This window comes from Natator depressus, chromosome 3 (assembly GCF_965152275.1).
Source record: "Natator depressus isolate rNatDep1 chromosome 3, rNatDep2.hap1, whole genome shotgun sequence".
Classification (NCBI taxonomy): domain Eukaryota; kingdom Metazoa; phylum Chordata; order Testudines; family Cheloniidae; genus Natator; species Natator depressus.
Window position 1 is genome coordinate 83,588,316 of NC_134236.1, and position 19,717 is coordinate 83,608,032.

The 19,717-nt window shown below is 39.7% G+C and overlaps 1 protein-coding gene across 2 annotated transcripts in view; it reads left to right on the forward strand.

Annotated features, from left to right (window-relative positions):
• Positions 1–19,717, forward strand: part of AFG1L (AFG1 like ATPase) — a 144,285-nt gene that overhangs the window by 89,099 nt on the left and 35,469 nt on the right. For both annotated transcript variants that reach the window (XM_074948202.1, XM_074948203.1), the window contains exons 8-10: positions 6,479–6,561; positions 13,345–13,415; positions 13,672–13,772. In XM_074948202.1, the coding sequence (XP_074804303.1) occupies positions 6,479–6,561; positions 13,345–13,415; positions 13,672–13,772 (255 nt within the window). The remainder of the gene's footprint in view (positions 1–6,478; positions 6,562–13,344; positions 13,416–13,671; positions 13,773–19,717) is intronic.

Genomic DNA, 19,717 nt, shown 5'->3' on the forward strand with positions numbered 1-19,717 from the left:
CTTCACATTTTTTCCTTCCAGAACCAGAAGCTTTTTCTCCCACTTATATGGTAATGAGTACATGATAACTCTCTATTTTTAACTTACTAATTGCATTTTCAGACTGTAATTGTATTTGTCCTTTGTATACATAAATACATAAACCAGTTCAAAATAAATGGTAAGGCTGATTAATTTTATGCATTTGAATTGAATGGGGTAAGAAGTCACGGTCCTTAAATACCTTCATTGTACAGAGAAATTGCTGGAAACCCAAGGTAGTAGCACAAGGCCTGAGTAGGCTAACTCTAGGTTTGACCCTCAGTTTTTATTTAGGGACAAAGATAAGAGAAGTCTAGCACAAGCAGATGAAATCTGAAAGTTTAAAGCTCCATTTTAAAAATGTAAACCAATAGTTAGGATTGTGGCTTTAACAATTAAGGACTAACAATCTGAGGACTCCAGTTAAAGTTCTTTTGCTGCTGATTAGGATTTCTTGGTGGTGATTAGTGAGTATGAGAATGCAATCACATTTGTAGGGTTTAATCAGTCCGAAGATGGAGAAGTTAGTTATCCAAAGAGAGAGAAATTAAAACCTATAGTTCATATTAGTCTTTTTTTTAAATGTTAATAAAAGATTAAGTTTAAAAGGCTGGGAAGTCTGTGACAGTGCATCTAAGAACATGAAGAGTTTGTAAAATTTTACTATCATTTTTTCCAGTTCCCAAATTTATAAATAAAGCTTTACAGGCATCTATAAGGGGGAGAAAAGGATATTTTTCTAGACCTGCCACAATACATTTATATACATTCTATAATGTTCACTATTTGTACTTGTGAACAGTACACATCTTTTCATACAAGCACATACTAATAGCCCTTCCATAATGTTTACCTTTTTTATGTATGTCAATCTTCGTCTTTTATAAATCTCAAATGTTGAAAGCCCTCAATTTTGAATTTATACAATATTTCTAGTGCATATTTTCATTCTTTTTACAATACATACCAGTTACATTTCCTAATACTTAACACTTACAGCATTTCCCCCTTACAGAGCTCTTTGCAAACATTAACTGTAACCTCACAACACTCCTGTGAGGTAGGTAAATTAAAGTTATTCCTAATTTACAAATATGGAAACAAAACTTGGGATTTGTTAAACTTCTCCAACAGTGGCCGTGCCTGTATTAGAGAAACCTGGAATGAAAATCTCTTTAGTCTCCTTTGCAAAAATACTGCACACACCAGAGCTCATTTGTGTGCTACTTTTGCCAGCATCAGTTTCTTGCATATTTACTATCCAATGATCCACTCCTTTGTGATTTATTATTTATTATTTGTATTATTAATTTGTTTGGTGGTAGCAGCTAGATGCCCCACTCCTAGATCAGGGTCCCATTATGCTAGGTACTATACACACACGCATAAGGAAAAAATGGTTTCTGCCCTAAAGAGCTTACAATCTAATTAACAGCAATCATGTTTCAGAGAAAGCTTTCCTATGAGCATGTTGCCAGCTAGATTATAAACTCTTTGGTGCAGGGGCCATCTTTTTGTTATTTGTATACAGTGCCTAGCAAAATAGGCTTTAGGGCCTCTTTGAGCTACCTCACTTTTAAAAAGAAAAGTCAGTGGCAGATATACAGACACTGGTGACCACAGAGAAAGGTAAGGAGATTTTGTTGCAGCTGAACTCTGTTGGGAACACGATCATCTACAACCAGCTGTTGAAGCACCTTGCCGAGTATAGCATCACTCTGGCAAGCGGTAGCAGTAAGAGGCTGGCTTTAAAGTCCAATTCAATGAATTTTGGGACAATAATAAGCATGCCTGGGCCAGGGATACAAAGAGCATTGTGAAACAGGACTATGAATATTCTAGTTACTCTGGTTTGAAGATGAAAAACCAGGACTGTTAGAAAGGCAGGACAGATTTAAGCAGGACAACAAAGAACTTACAATGAACTATATCTGCCATGACATGGAAACAAGGTGTGAGCACCAGCCATTCCAAAGAGAAATATTTAATAAATACCAAAAGGCTTCTAAAGAGGAAGACATTGTGTCTATTCCAGTAACTGACACCTAGACCAGTGCTTGTACCACTTGCTCAGTATAATACAATGCTCCATATCAGACTGCTCCTGCGTTCCAATCCCCCTAAATCCATTCTGTGGCTCTCCACCCCTGCACATGAGCAGACCAAAGAAAATAGAAACCCACAAAATGTATATTTCATGTCCCTGATATGTACATTTTCTGTTGCCCTTTTGGTTAAAGTTACCCTGTTTCGATATTGCAGCTAGTCTGCATGTTTGTGTTTCTAATACTGGTATTTTTCAGAATAGATTTTGTGTGATCCTATACCAGTCATTTTACATTTAATATCAATATAGCAATTCACTTCTAAAAAAGATTTCTAACCTATGAACAAAAGGAGGCAAGGCAGACATACAGCAAAAGAGTGAATCAACCACAAATAGAGCACAACAAAGATACTTCGTAGCTGTTATTGATAATATGTATATTCACAATTCTCATCTCCATAAACTCCTTCACTATACAGATTAATGACAGGTTTCAGAGTAACAGCCGTGTTAGTCTGTATTCGCAAAAAGAAAAGGAGTACTTGTGGCACCTTAGAGACTAACCAATTTATTTGAGCATGAGCTTTCGTGAGCTACAGCTCACCTCATCGGATGCATCCGATGAAGTGAGCTGTAGCTCACGAAAGCTCATGCTCAAATAAATTGGTTAGTCTCTAAGGTGCCACAAGTACTCCTTTTCTTTATACAGATTAAATCACTGGGATGATTAAAACAAACTCCTACCTTCTTCACAATGGTAAACTCCCCATCAGCCAAACAAGCTATGAATAACAGTAGCAACAAATGCTACCGTACTTCTGCCAACCTCAGTAGTGTTGCCCCTTTTTGACCCGTGCAGTATTCAATTTTTGGGGCCCTGTGGGTGTTCCAGTTGGGAATAGAAATTGGTGATTGGTATTTTTATAATGCAGGATTTTTTTATTTAAAAAGAATGTACAAAGTCCTGTGTCTCTGAATGCAGAAGGAATCTAATAGCAGGAAGCAGCTGCTTTTGCTCAAGAGCAATTGTTTCAGCCTGCACCCTGACACAAAAACCACTTGCAAAGTCAGCCATCGAGTTTTCAGCTGCTCCTTCTGGCTTTCTTTTAGTTTTCTGGGTGTTCTCTCCCCAATTCTGCCACCCACCCCCACACGTCTGATCACAATACCCAGCCAAACCTAGTGCTATTTCTGGGCAGACTCTGTGTGGCTTTGTTTTAGATGTGGGCCCTTATCTGCCTTCAATGGGGAAGTCATTCATACATCACTCTGAAGGAGGTTTAAACGCAACCCGTAACAAGGTTTCACCCTGCTCATAACAGTAGTCTGCATAACCGGTCCCCATTCCTCACCAGCAAAGTGAAAGTATGCAAAGCATCTTCCCTAGCAAATTAGAACCATTGGTAGTTGAACTAGTGAGATAACATCATTGTAAGTACCTACAGTGCAGTGTGACCAAACTAGCTGTCGTGTTTCAGATGCACTTTGCCCCTTAGCCATACTCAAACTATTCTGTTCCATTGCAGTTGCACTACCCTCTGGGTACCTATCCCACAACTCCCTGAAGTAGTGGAGGATTTTGAAAAGCCTCCTAAAAGCCCTAAGTGATTGTGGAAAATGAGGTCAAACTCCCATAATCTCCTGCAAAATTCCAAGAAACCCACAGGTTTCAGAGTGGTAGCCATGTTAGTCTGTATCAGCAAAAAAACCGAGGAGTACTTGTGGCACCTTAGAGACGAACAAATTTATTTGGTCATAAGCTTTCGTGGGCTAAAACCCACTTCATCGGATGCATGCAGTGGAAAATAGAGTAGGAAGATAGATAGATAGATATAGATATCTCACAGAGAACATGAAAAAATGGGTGTTGCCATACCAACTGTAACAAGACTAATCAATTAAGGTGGGCTATTATCAGCAGGAGGGAAAAAAAAACTTTTGTAGTGATAATCAGGATGGCCCATTATTTCAAACAGTTGACAAGAAGGTGTGAGTAATAGTAAGGGGAAAATTATCATGGGGAAATAATTTTAACTTTGTGTAATGACCCATCCACTCCCAGTCTTTATTCAAGCCTAATTTAAGGGTATCCAGTTTGCAAATTAATTCCAATTCTGCAGTTTCTTGTTGGAGTCTGTTTCTGAAGTTTTTTTGTTGGAGAATTGCGACTTTTAGGTCTGAAATTGAGTGACCAGGGAGGTTGAAGTGTTCTCCGACTGGTTTTTGAATGTTATAATTCTTGATGGGATTTGTGTCTCTTTATTCTTTTGCGTAGAGATTTTCTGGTTTGGCCAATGTACATGGCAGTGGGGCATTGCTGGCACATGATGGCATATATCACATTGGTAGATGTGCAAGTGAACGAGCCTCTGATGGTGTGGCTGATGTTATTAGGTCCTATGATGGTGTCCCTTGAATAGATATGTGGACAGAATTGGCAACGGGCTTTGTTGCAAGGATAGGTTCCTGGGTTAGTGTTTTTGTTGTGTGGTGTGTGATTGCTGGTGAGTATTTGCTTTCAGGCTGGGGGGCTGTCTGCAAGCGAGGATTGGCCTGTCTCCCAAGATCTGTGAGAGTTAGGGATCACTATTTCCAGATAAAAGAAACCAATGCAAAGCATTATCAGAGACCCAAAGCATATAGATATATGACCTCAGAGCACTGATAACTCTTTCCAAAATTTGTTTCTCTGGCTGACAAAGAAAATTACATTTTCGTTGATCCATTTCTGTTGAACTAGAAAGCTCTAGTGAGTGAAATGCTGAGTACGGCTTCCTGACAAAGAAAAGCAGACTACACCAGCCTTGCTGTAAAATTCTGGGGCTCTGCTACTTTGCCTTGCTTACCAGTAGATACAGATGATGCTAAGGGGAAGTTCAAACATTCCTCACTTGCTTGTTCATGCTGCTGCCTATCTCCGGAGCGTATTTTTTCCAATTACAATGTTACTCTGTTTTTTATTTTTGTGGCCATTTAATCTATGTTAGGTTTGTTGCTGTTTTGGTTTGGGCGGGGCCGGGTTGGTTTTTATTTTCCTTCCCAGGCATTTCTAATAATTCTCTTTCCTAGGATTTTGTTCTTTTAAGGTGGCCTTTTCACTTTTTTCCTTTTACTCTTATGTCTTCTAAAAGGAGGAAGAAGGCTAAATCAAAATATACAGCTGATAGTTTTAGATCTACAGAATCTTCAGCAATGTCCAAGGAAAATTATAAAGTGATAGCAAGATTCCCTATCATCACAGTCCCCTCCTGTGAACTTTTTTTTAAATCAGTAACTCCTAGGAAAGCAGCACACTCATCAAAAAGAGAGTGTTCCTAGATTTATAGTGAAGGTATTCTAAGGTTTCCTTAACCTATTCTTTCTGCTATCTAGTTGTTATAGACTAGATTTGATACTTGTGAATTGTATTAGTTATCTGCTTAAAGTAATTTTGATCAATGATCAGACCTAGTCGAACAGTCAGACGAACTTTGATGAAAAGATTCTCAAAAACAGAATATGAAATCTTTACTAAGAGTGTTAAAGATAATCTATTAATACAGAGGAAAGCTGAGATCCACAACAATTTCATGGAGTTTGGTACTGTATGGATTTGTGGAATTAAGGGTAATCTTAATAGTGTTGAGCTGTCTGAAAAAAATTCTGCTTTATTGTTTATCTTCTTGATTCAAGTTTATCTATTCAGACCTTTCCCTTAAAGACCTTTCTTCTCTTGAGGCTCCTGTTGTGGTTGCTGGTTGTACAGTGCCCAAATGTGTTTTGGGCACTTAAAAAAAAAAAAACCTAAAAAAACCCAGTCCCCTCATCCCCAAAGACATAGTCCCTGTCAAAGAGTGAAATGCTGGCCCCACTGAAGTTAATGAGGCAGTTGCTATTGAATTATATGGGGCCAGGATTTCACCCGAAGAGTATGCAACCTGGTACTGTTGGTTCTATGCTTTCTGCTTGAATAGTTATTATGACAATAGAGTCAGTGAGCGATCATGAATACATTATGGTTCAAGTACGGAAATGGAAAGGTTATAATAGTTTATTAAAAATAAAAAAATATGTTCCTTATTATGACTTACATCAGTTGGGCATGAAGAAAATAATTGGTCTAGGGAGAGCATTTTAATCTTTGTGTTCTGTGCTTCAGTCCTTTTCCCAACAAAACTTAAATTAGTTGATGATTTTAAAAACTGTATTTCTGTTTCAGTCAAGTTAAAGAATTTTTATAATCTTGGTTGCACTAAAAAATTATAAAGATTGCTACAAATTAGAAGTAGTTGTAGGGTACTTCTTTCTTTCCAGAGTATGATTGACTGTGTTGTGTTTGTATGGTTTTAGTATTTTAGTTTTATTTTTATAACCTGCATTCCCTAATGCCAGAACTGAGGAAAGTAATCATGCTATCTTTTGTTTCTGTAGAAATACTGCAGCACAATCCAACTTGATTCTGGAATAGATTATAGGAAACGGGTTCTTCCTGCAGCAGGGAAACTTTACTACCTGTAAGTTGAACTATTGTGGGATTTTTGCCCCCCCCCGCCCCCTTTTTTTTTCTTAATAGCCAATAACTTCTCACTCAGTAGGAGAGGAAAAATGTATAATACAATTAGAAGAATGTGACTTTTTTTTCTTTCTTTGCCTTCTGATCCATTTTGTACAGCGGACTGCCTTCCATTATGCCATAATGTTAACTTCATTAAACTACATTTTCAATATCCACACTAGCTTCATTTACAATGTGCAACTGAATCAAAACTAATTAGATTTTTGGGGAGGTGTGGTGTTTGGAGAACTGAAGTGACAGATGGTTAGAAAGTAATGAATATCCTCTTGTAGGAGAGTGTGCAATTCACTTATAATAGAAGAACATCCGTATTGTATTAAAGTAATTAAGTATTTATAGAAATCTTCTGACAAGGATTCATTTAATGTTGGGTGTGGGTATAAAAAAAGTCTTATTTTGACAGATGATCTGTTTGTATTTACCATGATGAATTTACTTTAGCATTTACTTTGTATTTGAACATGATAAAAATATTTAAATGATACACAACACAGCCATAAGTACAAGTGGATACATCTGCCTGATAGAAACATCTTCTCTTCGAGTCAAAATGTTGGAACACCTTTCCATCACAGACTTTTGTCTTTGCCAACGCGCTTTTAAGGCAAGTCTATCATTAGGTCAGTGGCAACCAGAGTGGTGCAGACAAATTTATTTTAAATGAGATTTATAGCTGTAATATCTTCTTGCCCGTGGTGTAATTACAATGTAGTCGCAAAGTATGCTTCCAGTAACAAAGGTTTATGAGCACCTTCAGGGGCTTCAGCCTGGGAGACAGACCTCTTGAAATTAAATGTCCCTGTACCACATAATAAAATTAAAGAGTTACAGTTGTTTCTCTAGACGTAGAAAGAACTAGTTAGTAAAATTACAACAGTGAAATTACTCTTGAGTATTCATTTTATTAAAAAGCATTGTAGAGGAAGAGAATTTAAATACTAGAAAGTTTTTCCTTTTTTCTAAATACGTGGTGCTTTTCTTTATTCTTGGAATTATTAGATCAAAATTGTACTTATTTAGGCCTCAATCCTTCAAAGATTTAGGCACCTTCTAACTTTATCCCTATGAGTAGTCTCACTGACTTCACTGTGCATGTGTAAATCTTTGCAGGATCTGGGCCTTATACTTAATGAACAAACATTTGGTGAATCCGTAATGGTACTGTACTGTACCTTATGGGAGCCCAGAAACCAAAAGCCAACTTTTATTCAAAGGCTGTGACTGTGGATCTGGCATACTTAGCCTCTGTGGGAAGGAGTATGGAAGCAAGTGGCCAGATACCACCTGGAAAAGGTGAAATCATGCTCCAGGAAACTGTCCAGTTCCAGTTCTTTTACTCAGGGCTTTTCTATATTCATTTAGAAATACGGACTGTAACAGTCATAATCACCGAGCAGCGTTTTGTTCTAACCCTTGTCCCCAGGTCTTCACAGCCTCTCCCCACACCCTTCCCATCTGATCCTTGCTTCCTGCACCTATTTCCCTCTCAAGTCTTTTTTGTCCAAGAGGCACGCGGGGCCCTGACCCTGGATCTGTCTTGTTTGCTTCCGCACCTAAGAGGCAGAAAGCTTTATGTGGTTTTCTGTAAGCCAAATGATTAAGAACAAGAATGTGACCAGCAATTACAGCTCCCAGTTTAAAGGATCATAACTGGGACATACACATCTGTCCCAAGGCTTAGTGCCCTAGTACATGATACTAGTTGCAAAACTTATGACCAATGAAGTGATAGTGATGGAGACTGAAGGTAGTCCCATCCAGCTTTCCGTTACTAAAAGGATGCTGGTTGCCTCCTGAACCCACAAGATAGTGCAGTGGTTTTAAAACTGTGGGTCGCGACCCAGTACTGGGTCTTGGAATGTAAGGCACTGGGTCACAGCGGCTCTGATCAGCACCGTCAACTGGGCAGTTAAAAGTCCTGTCGACGGTGCTGCCGGGCTAAGGCAGGCTAGTCCCTACCTGTTCTGACACCGCGCTGCGCCCCAGAAGCAGCCAGCAGCAGGTCTGGCTCCTACGTGGGTGGGCCACTGGGCTCCACGCACTGCCCTCGCCCTGAGCACCGGCTCCGCACTCCCATTGGCCGGGAAACGGCCAATGGGAGCTGGGGGCGGGGAGAGGTGCCTGCAAGCAAGAGCCACACAGAACCGCTTGCGCACCTCCGCCGAGGAGCTGGACCTGCTGCTGGCTGCTTCTGGGGCGCAGCGTGCTCTGCAGTGCCAGGATAGGCAGGAAGCCTGCCTCTGCACCCCAGCTGCATCGCTGACCAGGAGGCCCCCGCCCTCCGCGAGTAAGCCTGCGTCCCAACCCCGTGCCCCAATCCCCTACCCTAGCCCTGAGTCCCCCCAAACCCTGAGCCCCCTCCTGCACCCCAAACCCCTCATACCTGGCCCCAGCCCAGAGCCTGCACCCCCAGCCCAGAGCACCACCCCCTCCCATACGCCAACCCCCTGCCCCAGCCCACAGCCCCCTCCCACATCCTGAACCCCTCATTCCTGGCCCCACCCCACAGCCCTCACCCTGAACTCAACCCTCTGCCTGGCCCTGAGCCCGCCCCAAGCCCCGCATCCCCAGCTCTGTTGGGTCACGAACATCAACAATTTTCCTCTACTGGATCGCCAAAAAAAAGTTTGAAAACCACTGAAATAGTGTAATGTGAAGCAAAGAAAAATTAGTAGAATGTTTGCAACTCCAACAGAGGGATGGATGCATTTTGCCTCCCTTTCTCACCATCTCCATAGGAATACACATTTCTTTTACATGCACGAGGACCTTCAGTCTTTGTAGAGCTGGCATTGACATTTTTTGTCAGATCTCTGAAATATTTTGCTGCCAACTCTGCCATGCCCCTCCTTCTGTCCCCCACCCCCTGTTGACTGATTCTTGTCCACCATCCTCACACCCTGCTGTCTATTAATAAGTATGATTAGCACAACTTTAATTTTGATAAATAAACAGGGTATGCGTGTGTCCTGAAAAATGGAAATTTCTCTGTGTTTAGAATGGAGGTCAGATTTTTGTGGGGAGGAGTGGGCGGCGGGGAGGGGAATGTAGAAGTAATCTTCCAAACTCTACCTACAAAATAAGTACCACCCACTTGAAATACCAAAATAAGACACCACCCTCAGTAGTAGTATCATCCTACTGAATACTAGAAGCTTCCATTTTTATTTTTATTTTTTTTAAATGAAGATTAAGATTCCCTTTTACATTTTTGGGGGAGTGGTTGTATCTTCTAATTATTGATGGGGAGCGGCTGTGTTGTCTAATGCTACAGAAGCTTGGAGTTGAGAGACCTTCTTTTGCACAAGGTGGGATACTATAAAGAAAGATCAGGTTTGCCGTTCTGTAATTTACAAAACTTACAAAGCTGCAATTCCTTTTAAGGCTTCATATAAAAAAAATTGACTTTTAAGTGCTACCTGAAAAAGTTTTAAAAGTTAAATGGTGACTAGCATGCCACTGAAAGCTTCATACATCTCATAGATGATGAATTGGTTTATTAATTGTTTATCAACCATATAAACAATTTAGTATTACAATATTTACTACAATTTAGGGCTGTCGACTAATTGCAGTTAATTCACGAGATTAACTCAAAAAATTAATTGCAATTAAAAAAGTTAATTGCGATTAATCTCAGTTTAATTGCACTGTTAAACAATAGAATGCCAATTGAAATTTATTAAATATTTTGGATATTTTTCTACATTTTTATATATATTATTGTATTCTGTGTTGTAATTGAAATCAACATGTATATTTTTTTATTACAAATATTTGCACTGTAAAAATTATAAACTAAAGAAATAGTATTTTTCAGCTCACCTCATACAAGTATTGTAGTGCAATCTCTTTATCTGAAAGTGCAATTTACAACTGTAGATTTTTTTTTTTGTTACATAACTGCACTCGAAAACAAAACAATGTAAAACTTCAGAGCCTACAAGTCCACTCAGTCCTGCTTCTTGTCCAGCCAATCGCTAAAACAAACAAGTTTGTTTACATTTACAGGAGATAATGCTGCCCTCTTCTTATTTACAATGTCACAAGAAAGTGAGAACAGGCATTTGCATGGCACTTTTGTAGCCGGCATTGGAAGATATTTACATGCCAGATATGCTAAATGTTCGTATGCCCCTTCATGCTTCGGCCGAGGATATGCTTCCATACTGATGACGCTCATTAAAAAAATAATGTGTTTAAATAAATTTGTGATTGAACTCCTCGGGAGAGAATTGTATGTCTCCCGCTCTGTTTTACCCGCCTTCTGCCATATATTTCATGTTATAGCAGTCTCGGATGATGACCCAGCACATGTTGTTCATTTTAAGAACACTTTCACTGCAGATCTGACAAAATGCAAAGGTACCAATCTGAGATTTCTAAAGATAGCTACAGCACTTGCCCCAAGATTTAAGAATCTGAAGTGCCTTCCAAAATCTGAGAGGGACGAGGTGTGGAGCATGTTTTCAGAAGTCTTAAAAGAGCAACACTTCAATGCGGAAACTACAGAACCCGAACCACCAAAAAAGAAAATCAACCTTCTGCTGGTGGCATCTGACTCAGATAATGAAAATGAACATATGTGGGTCCGCACTGCTTTGGACTGTTATCGAGCAGAACCCATCATCAGCATGGACGCATGTCCTCTGGAATGGTGGTTGAAAATGTAGAAAACATCCAAAAATATTTAAATAAATGGTATTATATTATTGTTTAACAGTGCGATTAACGACTATTAATTCTTTTAATCGCGTGACTAATTGCAATTAATTTTTTTAATCACTTGACAGCCCTACTACAATTACATTTCTATTGCTTCAAGCAGGGTTTAACCATGACCAGCTACTGCAATGTTAAACGCAGCTTGTCCTTGTCTACAGTGACTGCAAAATTGTGTTTAACATCACACATGACTCCTTCAGGTGTGCTCTGACATGACTCAATTTTCTGGTAAAGGCAATCATTAGGACACCTATATAATACGGCTATAGTGTTATCAATTAGAATTATTTTATAAAACACAATCCTCTTCTTCCTTCGTAATCTACATAGTCTATTATTTTAAACATGCAAATAAATGTGGATAAAACTGTATTCCACTCCTCTTCAAACAGACTCTGCATATAATAATCAAAGTTATGAGAGTGATGATCGAAGTAAACTTGCTTGGTCTCACTGTCAGCTTCCAACACAAATCTTCTCAGGAATGGAATTTTAGGAATGAAATATCCACCTAAAAAAACTGTATTCATGCACTTCCTGCTCATTGTAGCCCTCAAGTCAAACATTTGTAATAATTTTTAATATTCTTATCCCTTTGCTGGTTTGTTTCTGATTGAACTACTTCCTTCCTAATGTCATTTCATTGCAGTAATGTGCCACTGGAATAATACTATTAATGAGAGAGTCTAATATGAATTAAAGAAAGTTATACTGTTACGCTGACACAACTTCCCATTTAGAAGATTTGGTTTTTATAAGTGTTACTCTTTGAAATGGCACTTGCAGAAGGTGTCACTGAAAAATAGAACATTCCTAGCACTTCAGACTGACTTTATACTTCATGATGCAGTTTAAAACAATGTGGGGTTTTGTTTCCCCACAGTCACTCACCTCTACCCCAGAAACGCTGAACAGCTTTGTGTTGTAAACCTACAACATTATTTGTAGTTACATTTCCTCTTGGAAATTAATTCAGTTGATTTTAATTAGTTTCAACGTTAATTGTAGTTAAAGTGCTTGAGGCACAGTAAACGAGAGAATAATAGTACGACATGATAGATCATCATTTGTCAATTAAGAAAGGCCTACAACTACGCTACCAATGAAACTTCATTGCGTCTTATACCTTCTTAAAGGTGGACTTCCACACCAACAGTAAATTCACTGACAGATCACTGTGTATGAATTTGGACGAAGTATTGTATACTTAAGTTTTGGCTTGATGATATACAATAATTTTTTGTTACTGTTATCAGTTTTCATACTCTGTTTTTAAAGGAGAAGTGTAAATAATATGCTTAGTAAAATGAGAAAAAAGGTCACAGAAATGATGACACTTATAAATTTGGACTCTATAAACCATATAGTGTCTTCTAATTAGTTTGTTTGTGTGCTCCACAAGGTGATTTTGTGAGAGTCTTTGCTGTTTATAGCTGATGTTTCCCAAACAAGGGAAGAAATCTGATAAATTTATTGATGTTGATCGATCAGATTGGTATTTCAAAGCTGATACTTTAACTTGAAAATGTTTGATCAGCACAGTCAGTTTGACTTGATTTTTTTAAAATAGTCATTTCAATATTTAATTTCAGAATGTCCCCTCTCAGAGATTTCAAAGGATACGTCTTCAGATGCTTGACTGCTTTGCTTTGCCTTGTCTCTTTGCTTTTATTTTGCATGCAGGATAGAGCCAGAAGCCTTTCTTTCTCATTGGGTACACATAGTGTTAATGGATTTGCTTTGCCTGTATTGCCTCATTACTGGAAACCGCTCAAAACACAGAAGTCTTTCAGTGTATGCAAATAAGGTAGAATCATCTACCTGAGAGTTAATGTTCTCTGCTTTTAAGTGTATTCTAAATCTAATGTTTGTATTTAGAGCATAACATCCTGTTCTCTGTTTTTTTATGGGCAAAAAGCTAAGCAGGCTCAGGCAGCTGTTTGATGTTGGCTTCAAGTGTTATTAATTTCATATTCTATTATTCTTTTCACTGTAGCACAAGTGAAGCTGATGTGGAGGCTGTCATGGATAAGTTGTTTGATGAGCTGGCTCAGAAACAAAATGATTGTGCGTAAGTTAATTTCTCTTGAAAGAGAATACATTTAGAACACAATGCCCAATCTCCACTGACCAATTAATAAGTTCCATTGCTGTATATGGGTTGATGCCACACTCAAGTGGCAGTCATTGTATCAGCATTTTGTCTAATTTATGTGTTGAATCATGTGCTATTATTCATCAAGCTATGCATTTCCTATCTGTAAGAGATGAATTTTATAGTAATTATCCAGACAAGATTGAGTCTTTGTTCATGTTCCCATAGTAACTAGACCAAGGATTCTAAAAGTGCAAGGCAGGGAGCTGAAGCTGAATAAAGCTTGTGGAACCATTGCAGACTTCACATTTGAAGAGCTATGTGACAGAGTGAGTACCCAGTCAAATCTAGATCAGTTTAACACTGAGTCTTTTCAAAGTTGTTGGGCTTTTTTTTAAAGTTCGTATTTTCCAAACCCCAGGTATCCCAAAGATGGTTTTTTAAAACTTACAGAAAAAGATGTGAATTCAAAAGAAAAAAAGGGTGAACGCCTATGAAAAACAGTAAATGTTTCCTTACGGATAATGGTGCAATAATAATCTCTTGAAGGCAACCTAGAATATAATTAAAAATCTAAATAGAATTACGTGGCTGGGATAATTAGTTTTATTGCTTGAATATTAAAACTCAAAACACATCCACGTGTAAACAAAATTATAATGTGTTTAAAATTTTGGGTAAACTTGATGCTCATTCAAGTGATGGTTTGATGGCACTTCAAAGCATGAGACAGGTGCTGTGCAAGCTTCTCCACACAACTATCATTGCACATCTCTGTCATTGCCTGCTATTCAGTTCTGCGCCTCTTCTAAGCAAAGATTGCCAGTGATGATGAATAGTGCCAAGTTTTCTGCTAGTTGTGTGATGTAGTCATAAGTTAAATATGTTCCATGAAGTCCTTGTTCAGACATGACCTAACCCAGGTTTGAAGATAGGTCTCTAGAGGTAAAAGTTTAGTGCATTATAACATTAGCCAGTTACGTAACTGTGTTACAGGCATGGCTGGTAGCACTGCCTATTATTAGTGATACCAAACACTTGTTGTTATAAGACCCTGTTTTCAGGTGTTTATAATTATGGCAAACTTTACCCATTTGGACTTAAATTTCCCATGCTGGGTGTCTGCTTCAAAGTGAACTAGAACATTTCAGACAAAATGGTTCAGTCATTTCTGAGAACGAGGCTAGGGAAAAATGGGTTGTTTTGCCCATATTAAAAATGGAGACCTTTTCTGTTAAATGCTGTTGTGCCCCCAGGCTATGGAGTAGGAACTTGAAATTTGGCAGAAGGTTGCCTTTATGTCAGGGATGTGCTTTTTGCCAACCCTGTGAAAATCCACCTGAATTTGACCAAGTTATAAGCCTTTGAAAAATCACAGTCCACATGTGCTCAGTAGAGACTTGCTAGAGCTTAACAACTAAAATCTCTGAACTTCCTTACTGAGCATGCTCCATCCCCTCATAGTGCTGACCAGACTGTACATGAGTCCTCCCCACAGAGCAACTGAGCACACTCCTGGCCAGAGAGGCCCAGGGGCTCAAAAGGACCTTCCCTGTAAGGGTTGCTCCCAGCTGCTTCAGGCCTGAGTGGGACCAGGCATTGGAAGTGAGAGCAGGGAACCTGTCTCTCCTGTGCTCTCGATCATGCCCCTGTTGGCACACAGGCAGCTGGGTGGCGGAAGCCATCTGATTTGAATACACAGGGGGAAAAGCCAGACCAGCACTGGAGGGAAAGGAGTAGATTGGGACAAGGATTCTGGGCTTGGAGAAGAGGAGAGAAACTGTGACTGGGAGTTGGAATTCAGAAGGCTGGGACTGGCTGGACAAGAAGGCTCAGACCCAGGGGAAGGGAGGCTGGGCCTAGGAACCAGTGAGGGAAATGAGAGGAGGGGAGACTGGGAGCCAGTTGGCTGGGGGTGCAGAACAAAAAGATTGGACAAGGAACTGGGGGAAGAGCAACAAGGAGACTGGGATTGGCTGGGCAAGGAGACTGGGACTAGGAACTAGTGGGAGGAACTGGGCAGTGCGGGAGGAGAGACAGATTTGGCAAGGAGCTGGGGTGTGATGGGAGAACTGGGACTGGCTGGACAAGGAGATTGGGACAAGGAGCAAGATGGATCAGATGAGGAATGGGATGGAAGTGGGAACTGGTTGCGTAAGGAGACTGGGACTGGGGAGAGGGAGGGACTGGGAGTTGGGGAGAGAAATTGGGACTCAGTGAGCGTGAAGGAGGAGACTTTGAATGGCTAGGCAAGGAATTGCAGAATACAGAATTGGACATCCCACAAGCATCCTTGCTCAGAGATGGAATCTGTCTCCCTTCCCCCACCTCCATCACCATATGACAACCTGGATCTAAAAAATAGTATAGAAGCAGGCTCATTAAGTCCTAGATGGGGCTGGCTGGGAAAAGAAATTTAAAGGGGCTGCAGCTAACGTTACTGCGCTCTTTTGGGGGACTGCTCCATACAGGAACTGAACCAGCAAGAACAAAGGGACCAGGTATCCCAAAACCAAACCCCCTCACGTTTAAAAAAAAAAAAAAAAGGCTAAAGGAGGAGCTGGGGAGCAGGGAGGGTGGCAACCCATGAACTCTTCTAATAGTATGGGTAGGAGATGTCCCCCAATGCAGTGATGATAGTTGTTAGAGAACCATCATTGCAAATAAAAATGAGTGATGTGTTTTGTAACCGCCTGCTATTGGGATAGAGGAGGTGCAGAAAAATTTCTGGTACTCTTGTGCTTTACTCAAAATACTTTCACACACTGGCCTGATGCTTTCAGCTCTCCCAACCAAGGGAGAAATAACGCCTGGCCTAGACTTACATCACTCCTCACTTACACTGTGCAGTCTTTCCCAGTATGAAACATTTTGGGGGCTGAAAGAAAAAGGAGACTTGTGCAACAAATTGACCTTCAGCCTAAAAAGATTGGCCTGCCCAGAGCCAGCATTCATGGTCTTCTGGGATTTCTACATTCCAGAAGTTGTAGATAGATGTGCCACTTTCTCAGGGTACCCAGGACTGAGACTCACCTTGTTACCTCCTGTCTCTGGCGAGAGGAAGATTTGCGTGTACTTAATTGGATGTCAGCTCCCTGACCCCACCAGCCCATTAACCACCCAAACAATCTCCTCAGGGTCCTGCTAGCCCTTACTTTGCCTTGCAGGTTAGCAACAGGTGCACCCCAGCCCCTGGCCCCCTCTGAAATCGTTCCCTTATAGTATCCAGCCCCTGTCACTGGATACCCACAGAAATTACCAGGTTTCTTGTCCCCAAGAGAACAGTATACGTACAACTTGACTGGTACAACTCCGGATCAGGTCCTTTATAACATCACAGCACTGAGATATAGTTATAGCGAAAACAATCACAAGTTTATTATCAAAGGCTAAGATTTAAGAGATAGTGAACAAGGATAATGGAAAGAGAAATGGTTACATATAAAGCAAAAGTATAACACACTTCTTCAAAACTAAACTTAGCTTAGCAGTCTAACCTTTTGTCTAAATAAGTTTATCGCACCCTTAAGCCTTTTTCAGTGCATTCAACCAAATCTTCATTGAGATCCTGTTTTCATGAGTGTAAACACACTGTCCATTTACTTCCTCAGTGCAGAATAACAAAATGTCCTCGCTTCTCCTCGTATTACCCAGAACTCATTGTTTTTCCTCCAGAGTCAGGATGAGTCCTGTGGTTCCTTTCTTGGTGTGCTGGCTCCAAGTTGTTTTCACATACTGGTGTTGAGTCCAAAATGGACTTCCATTGTGTTGGTTTACGATGCTTAATCTACATGTGAACCTAGGCAATAGGTGAACGTACATCCCTTTGTCTGGCAAAACCTGTTTGTCAACCATGCCTGGGACACAGACTCGAAAAAATATTTTCGGTACATACACATAGCTCCTTAAATATCCTTACAGTCATCTTGCAATGATTGAGGCTCTATATGACACACAGTTGTATTAGACAGCTCACATGGCCTTTTTATTAGACACCTCACATGACCTAAATATTATGAAAGCAGGATGTTAGGTGTAGTCAGTTTGTCAGGCTGATAGGAGTTGCTGTTATAGAACATTGAACCCTTTGCCAGCTGCTACTAATGGGTCCTTGTGTCACAATAGACTGTGCTGGACCCAACCCTGTTTCTTCTCTTAATTTTGTAGTATGAAGTAATATTTAAAAAAAATAAAATTGCCCTCTTAATATTTTTATTTGCGGATAACTAAACTTCCCTACCTTTCTTCTGTGTCAGGATGACACAGCTTACTCAAATATATGAAAAGTAACATGTCAGCGTACTACTGTTTAATTATTCAGGTTGTCTGCATTATGACACGAATTGTTGGATGAAACATAGTAATAAGATTTGCAAAACTTGCCAGCTCTGGTGTGATCCATCTCAGCAAACCAAAAGCGTTAGGTTTCAGAAACCGTGATTCACTCCTGTCTGACAAAACCAGAATCAAAATATGAAGCCAGGCAATTTTACCTTTAAATCCATTCGTTTCAATCCCAGAAGGGACTGTTATGATCATCTTGTCTGGCCTCCTGTATTACACAACCCATAAATTTCACTCTGAACTCCTGAATCTAGTCCAACAATTTGTGGTTGAAGTAGAGTGACTGTGTAGCTCAAAACCTTGTCTCTCAGCAACAGAAGTTGGTCCAATAAAAGATATTACCGCACCCACTTTTTCTTTTTAGAAGTCAGCCAATTCTGATTTAAAAACTCCAAGTGATGGAGAATTTTACTACATCCTTTGGAAATCTGTGCCAGACCAGTGGTGGTTTATCCTGTTAAAATTGTGTGCCTTGTTTCTAATTTGAACTTTGCTGACTTCAGCTCCAGCCACTGGCTTTTGTTACATATCCATCTGCTAGATTAAAGAGTCCTCTAGTGTGCTGATGCCTAAAGACTGATCAAGCCACCTCTTGACCTTCTCTTCAATAAGCTAGCTAGATTGATCTCCTTTCGTCTCTTATTGTAAGGCAAGTTTTCTGGACCTCAGATCTTGACAATTTTCAACATGTTTTACATACCTCCAGAAAGACACATACTTTTCCTTTTTGTGCAAAATAAAAAACTTATTTTCTTTTGAGCTGAGAATCTGAGCAATATACCAACAGCTTTCTTACTCCTAGAGCAATGAAGTAGGGATGACGTGAAAATACTTCTAATAAGAACTACATTTCAGTAAAATAATATCTTTGAACTCTGTTGTTTGTTAGAGAGACATGGTAGCAAACTCCATATACTTTGGTTTTTTTACATACACTCTCCTGAAAAACAAAACACAAAAATAATACCTTTCTGTTCAGTTTCCTGAGAGAGGATAATATTTTGATAATATTTTAATTTTCAGAAAAGGTCTAACATTTTTAATGTAATATCTCAAAAACTATTTGGTTTATAAACTCCAGATTTTTTTTATTCATTGATCTCCAGTGAAGGCTAATGCCTTTCAGTATTCTGTGGAAAGTTTGATGGTTGATTTTTGAGGTAACCAAGGCTTCACTGAGTTTTTTGTGGTTCCCCATGTACTGTAGAGCCTCCATTATTGGGGGCTGAGTTGGGAAAGAGCAGGATAAGTTATGCTGCCTAGAAACCATAGGATAGTGGATAGGGAAACCCTGAGTTCATGCCAAAGGTACTGGCCTCCTGCCCATCTCCCTAAGATCCATGTGGATCTCAGGAGGGCCTAAAAATTCTACTGTGGAATCTCTTGTTTGTTCCACCAAGGTTCAAACTTCTGTCTTCCCATAGAGTGATTTAGGGGAAATGCCACCAGCTTTCTTCCCTAGGGCCTTCTGTTATTTTTTTTACAGTGGATGGACAAAAGCAGGCCTAGTGGTAGAAATTTGTTTAATAAAAGCAAAAGTGAACTTAGGAAACTTTCCATATAAAAAATTATTTTACAGTCATAAGTCTCTGTGAGTAATTTAAAACAACAGTAACAAGAAAAGTTATAAATTTAAAATTCAGAGTATTGAGAGTTAATTTTTACAATAAATATGTGAAAATCAACTAATGAGGTTTTAGTTTTAAAAAAAAAACCTGAATAGCTGATACTGACAATGCTCAGGGAAAGTTCCAATTCCAACTTTAATTTTGCCTTTTGTTCTCACTTCTCCTCCTCTTAACAATGAGTGAAACCGCTCAGAGAAGCCACTTCACCCCATTGCCATATATGAATTACAATGGAAGGGTACAACACAGCAGGCGGGGATGCGGTCTGGGAAGTGGAGTTTAGGGGTAAGGAACTGGGAAGA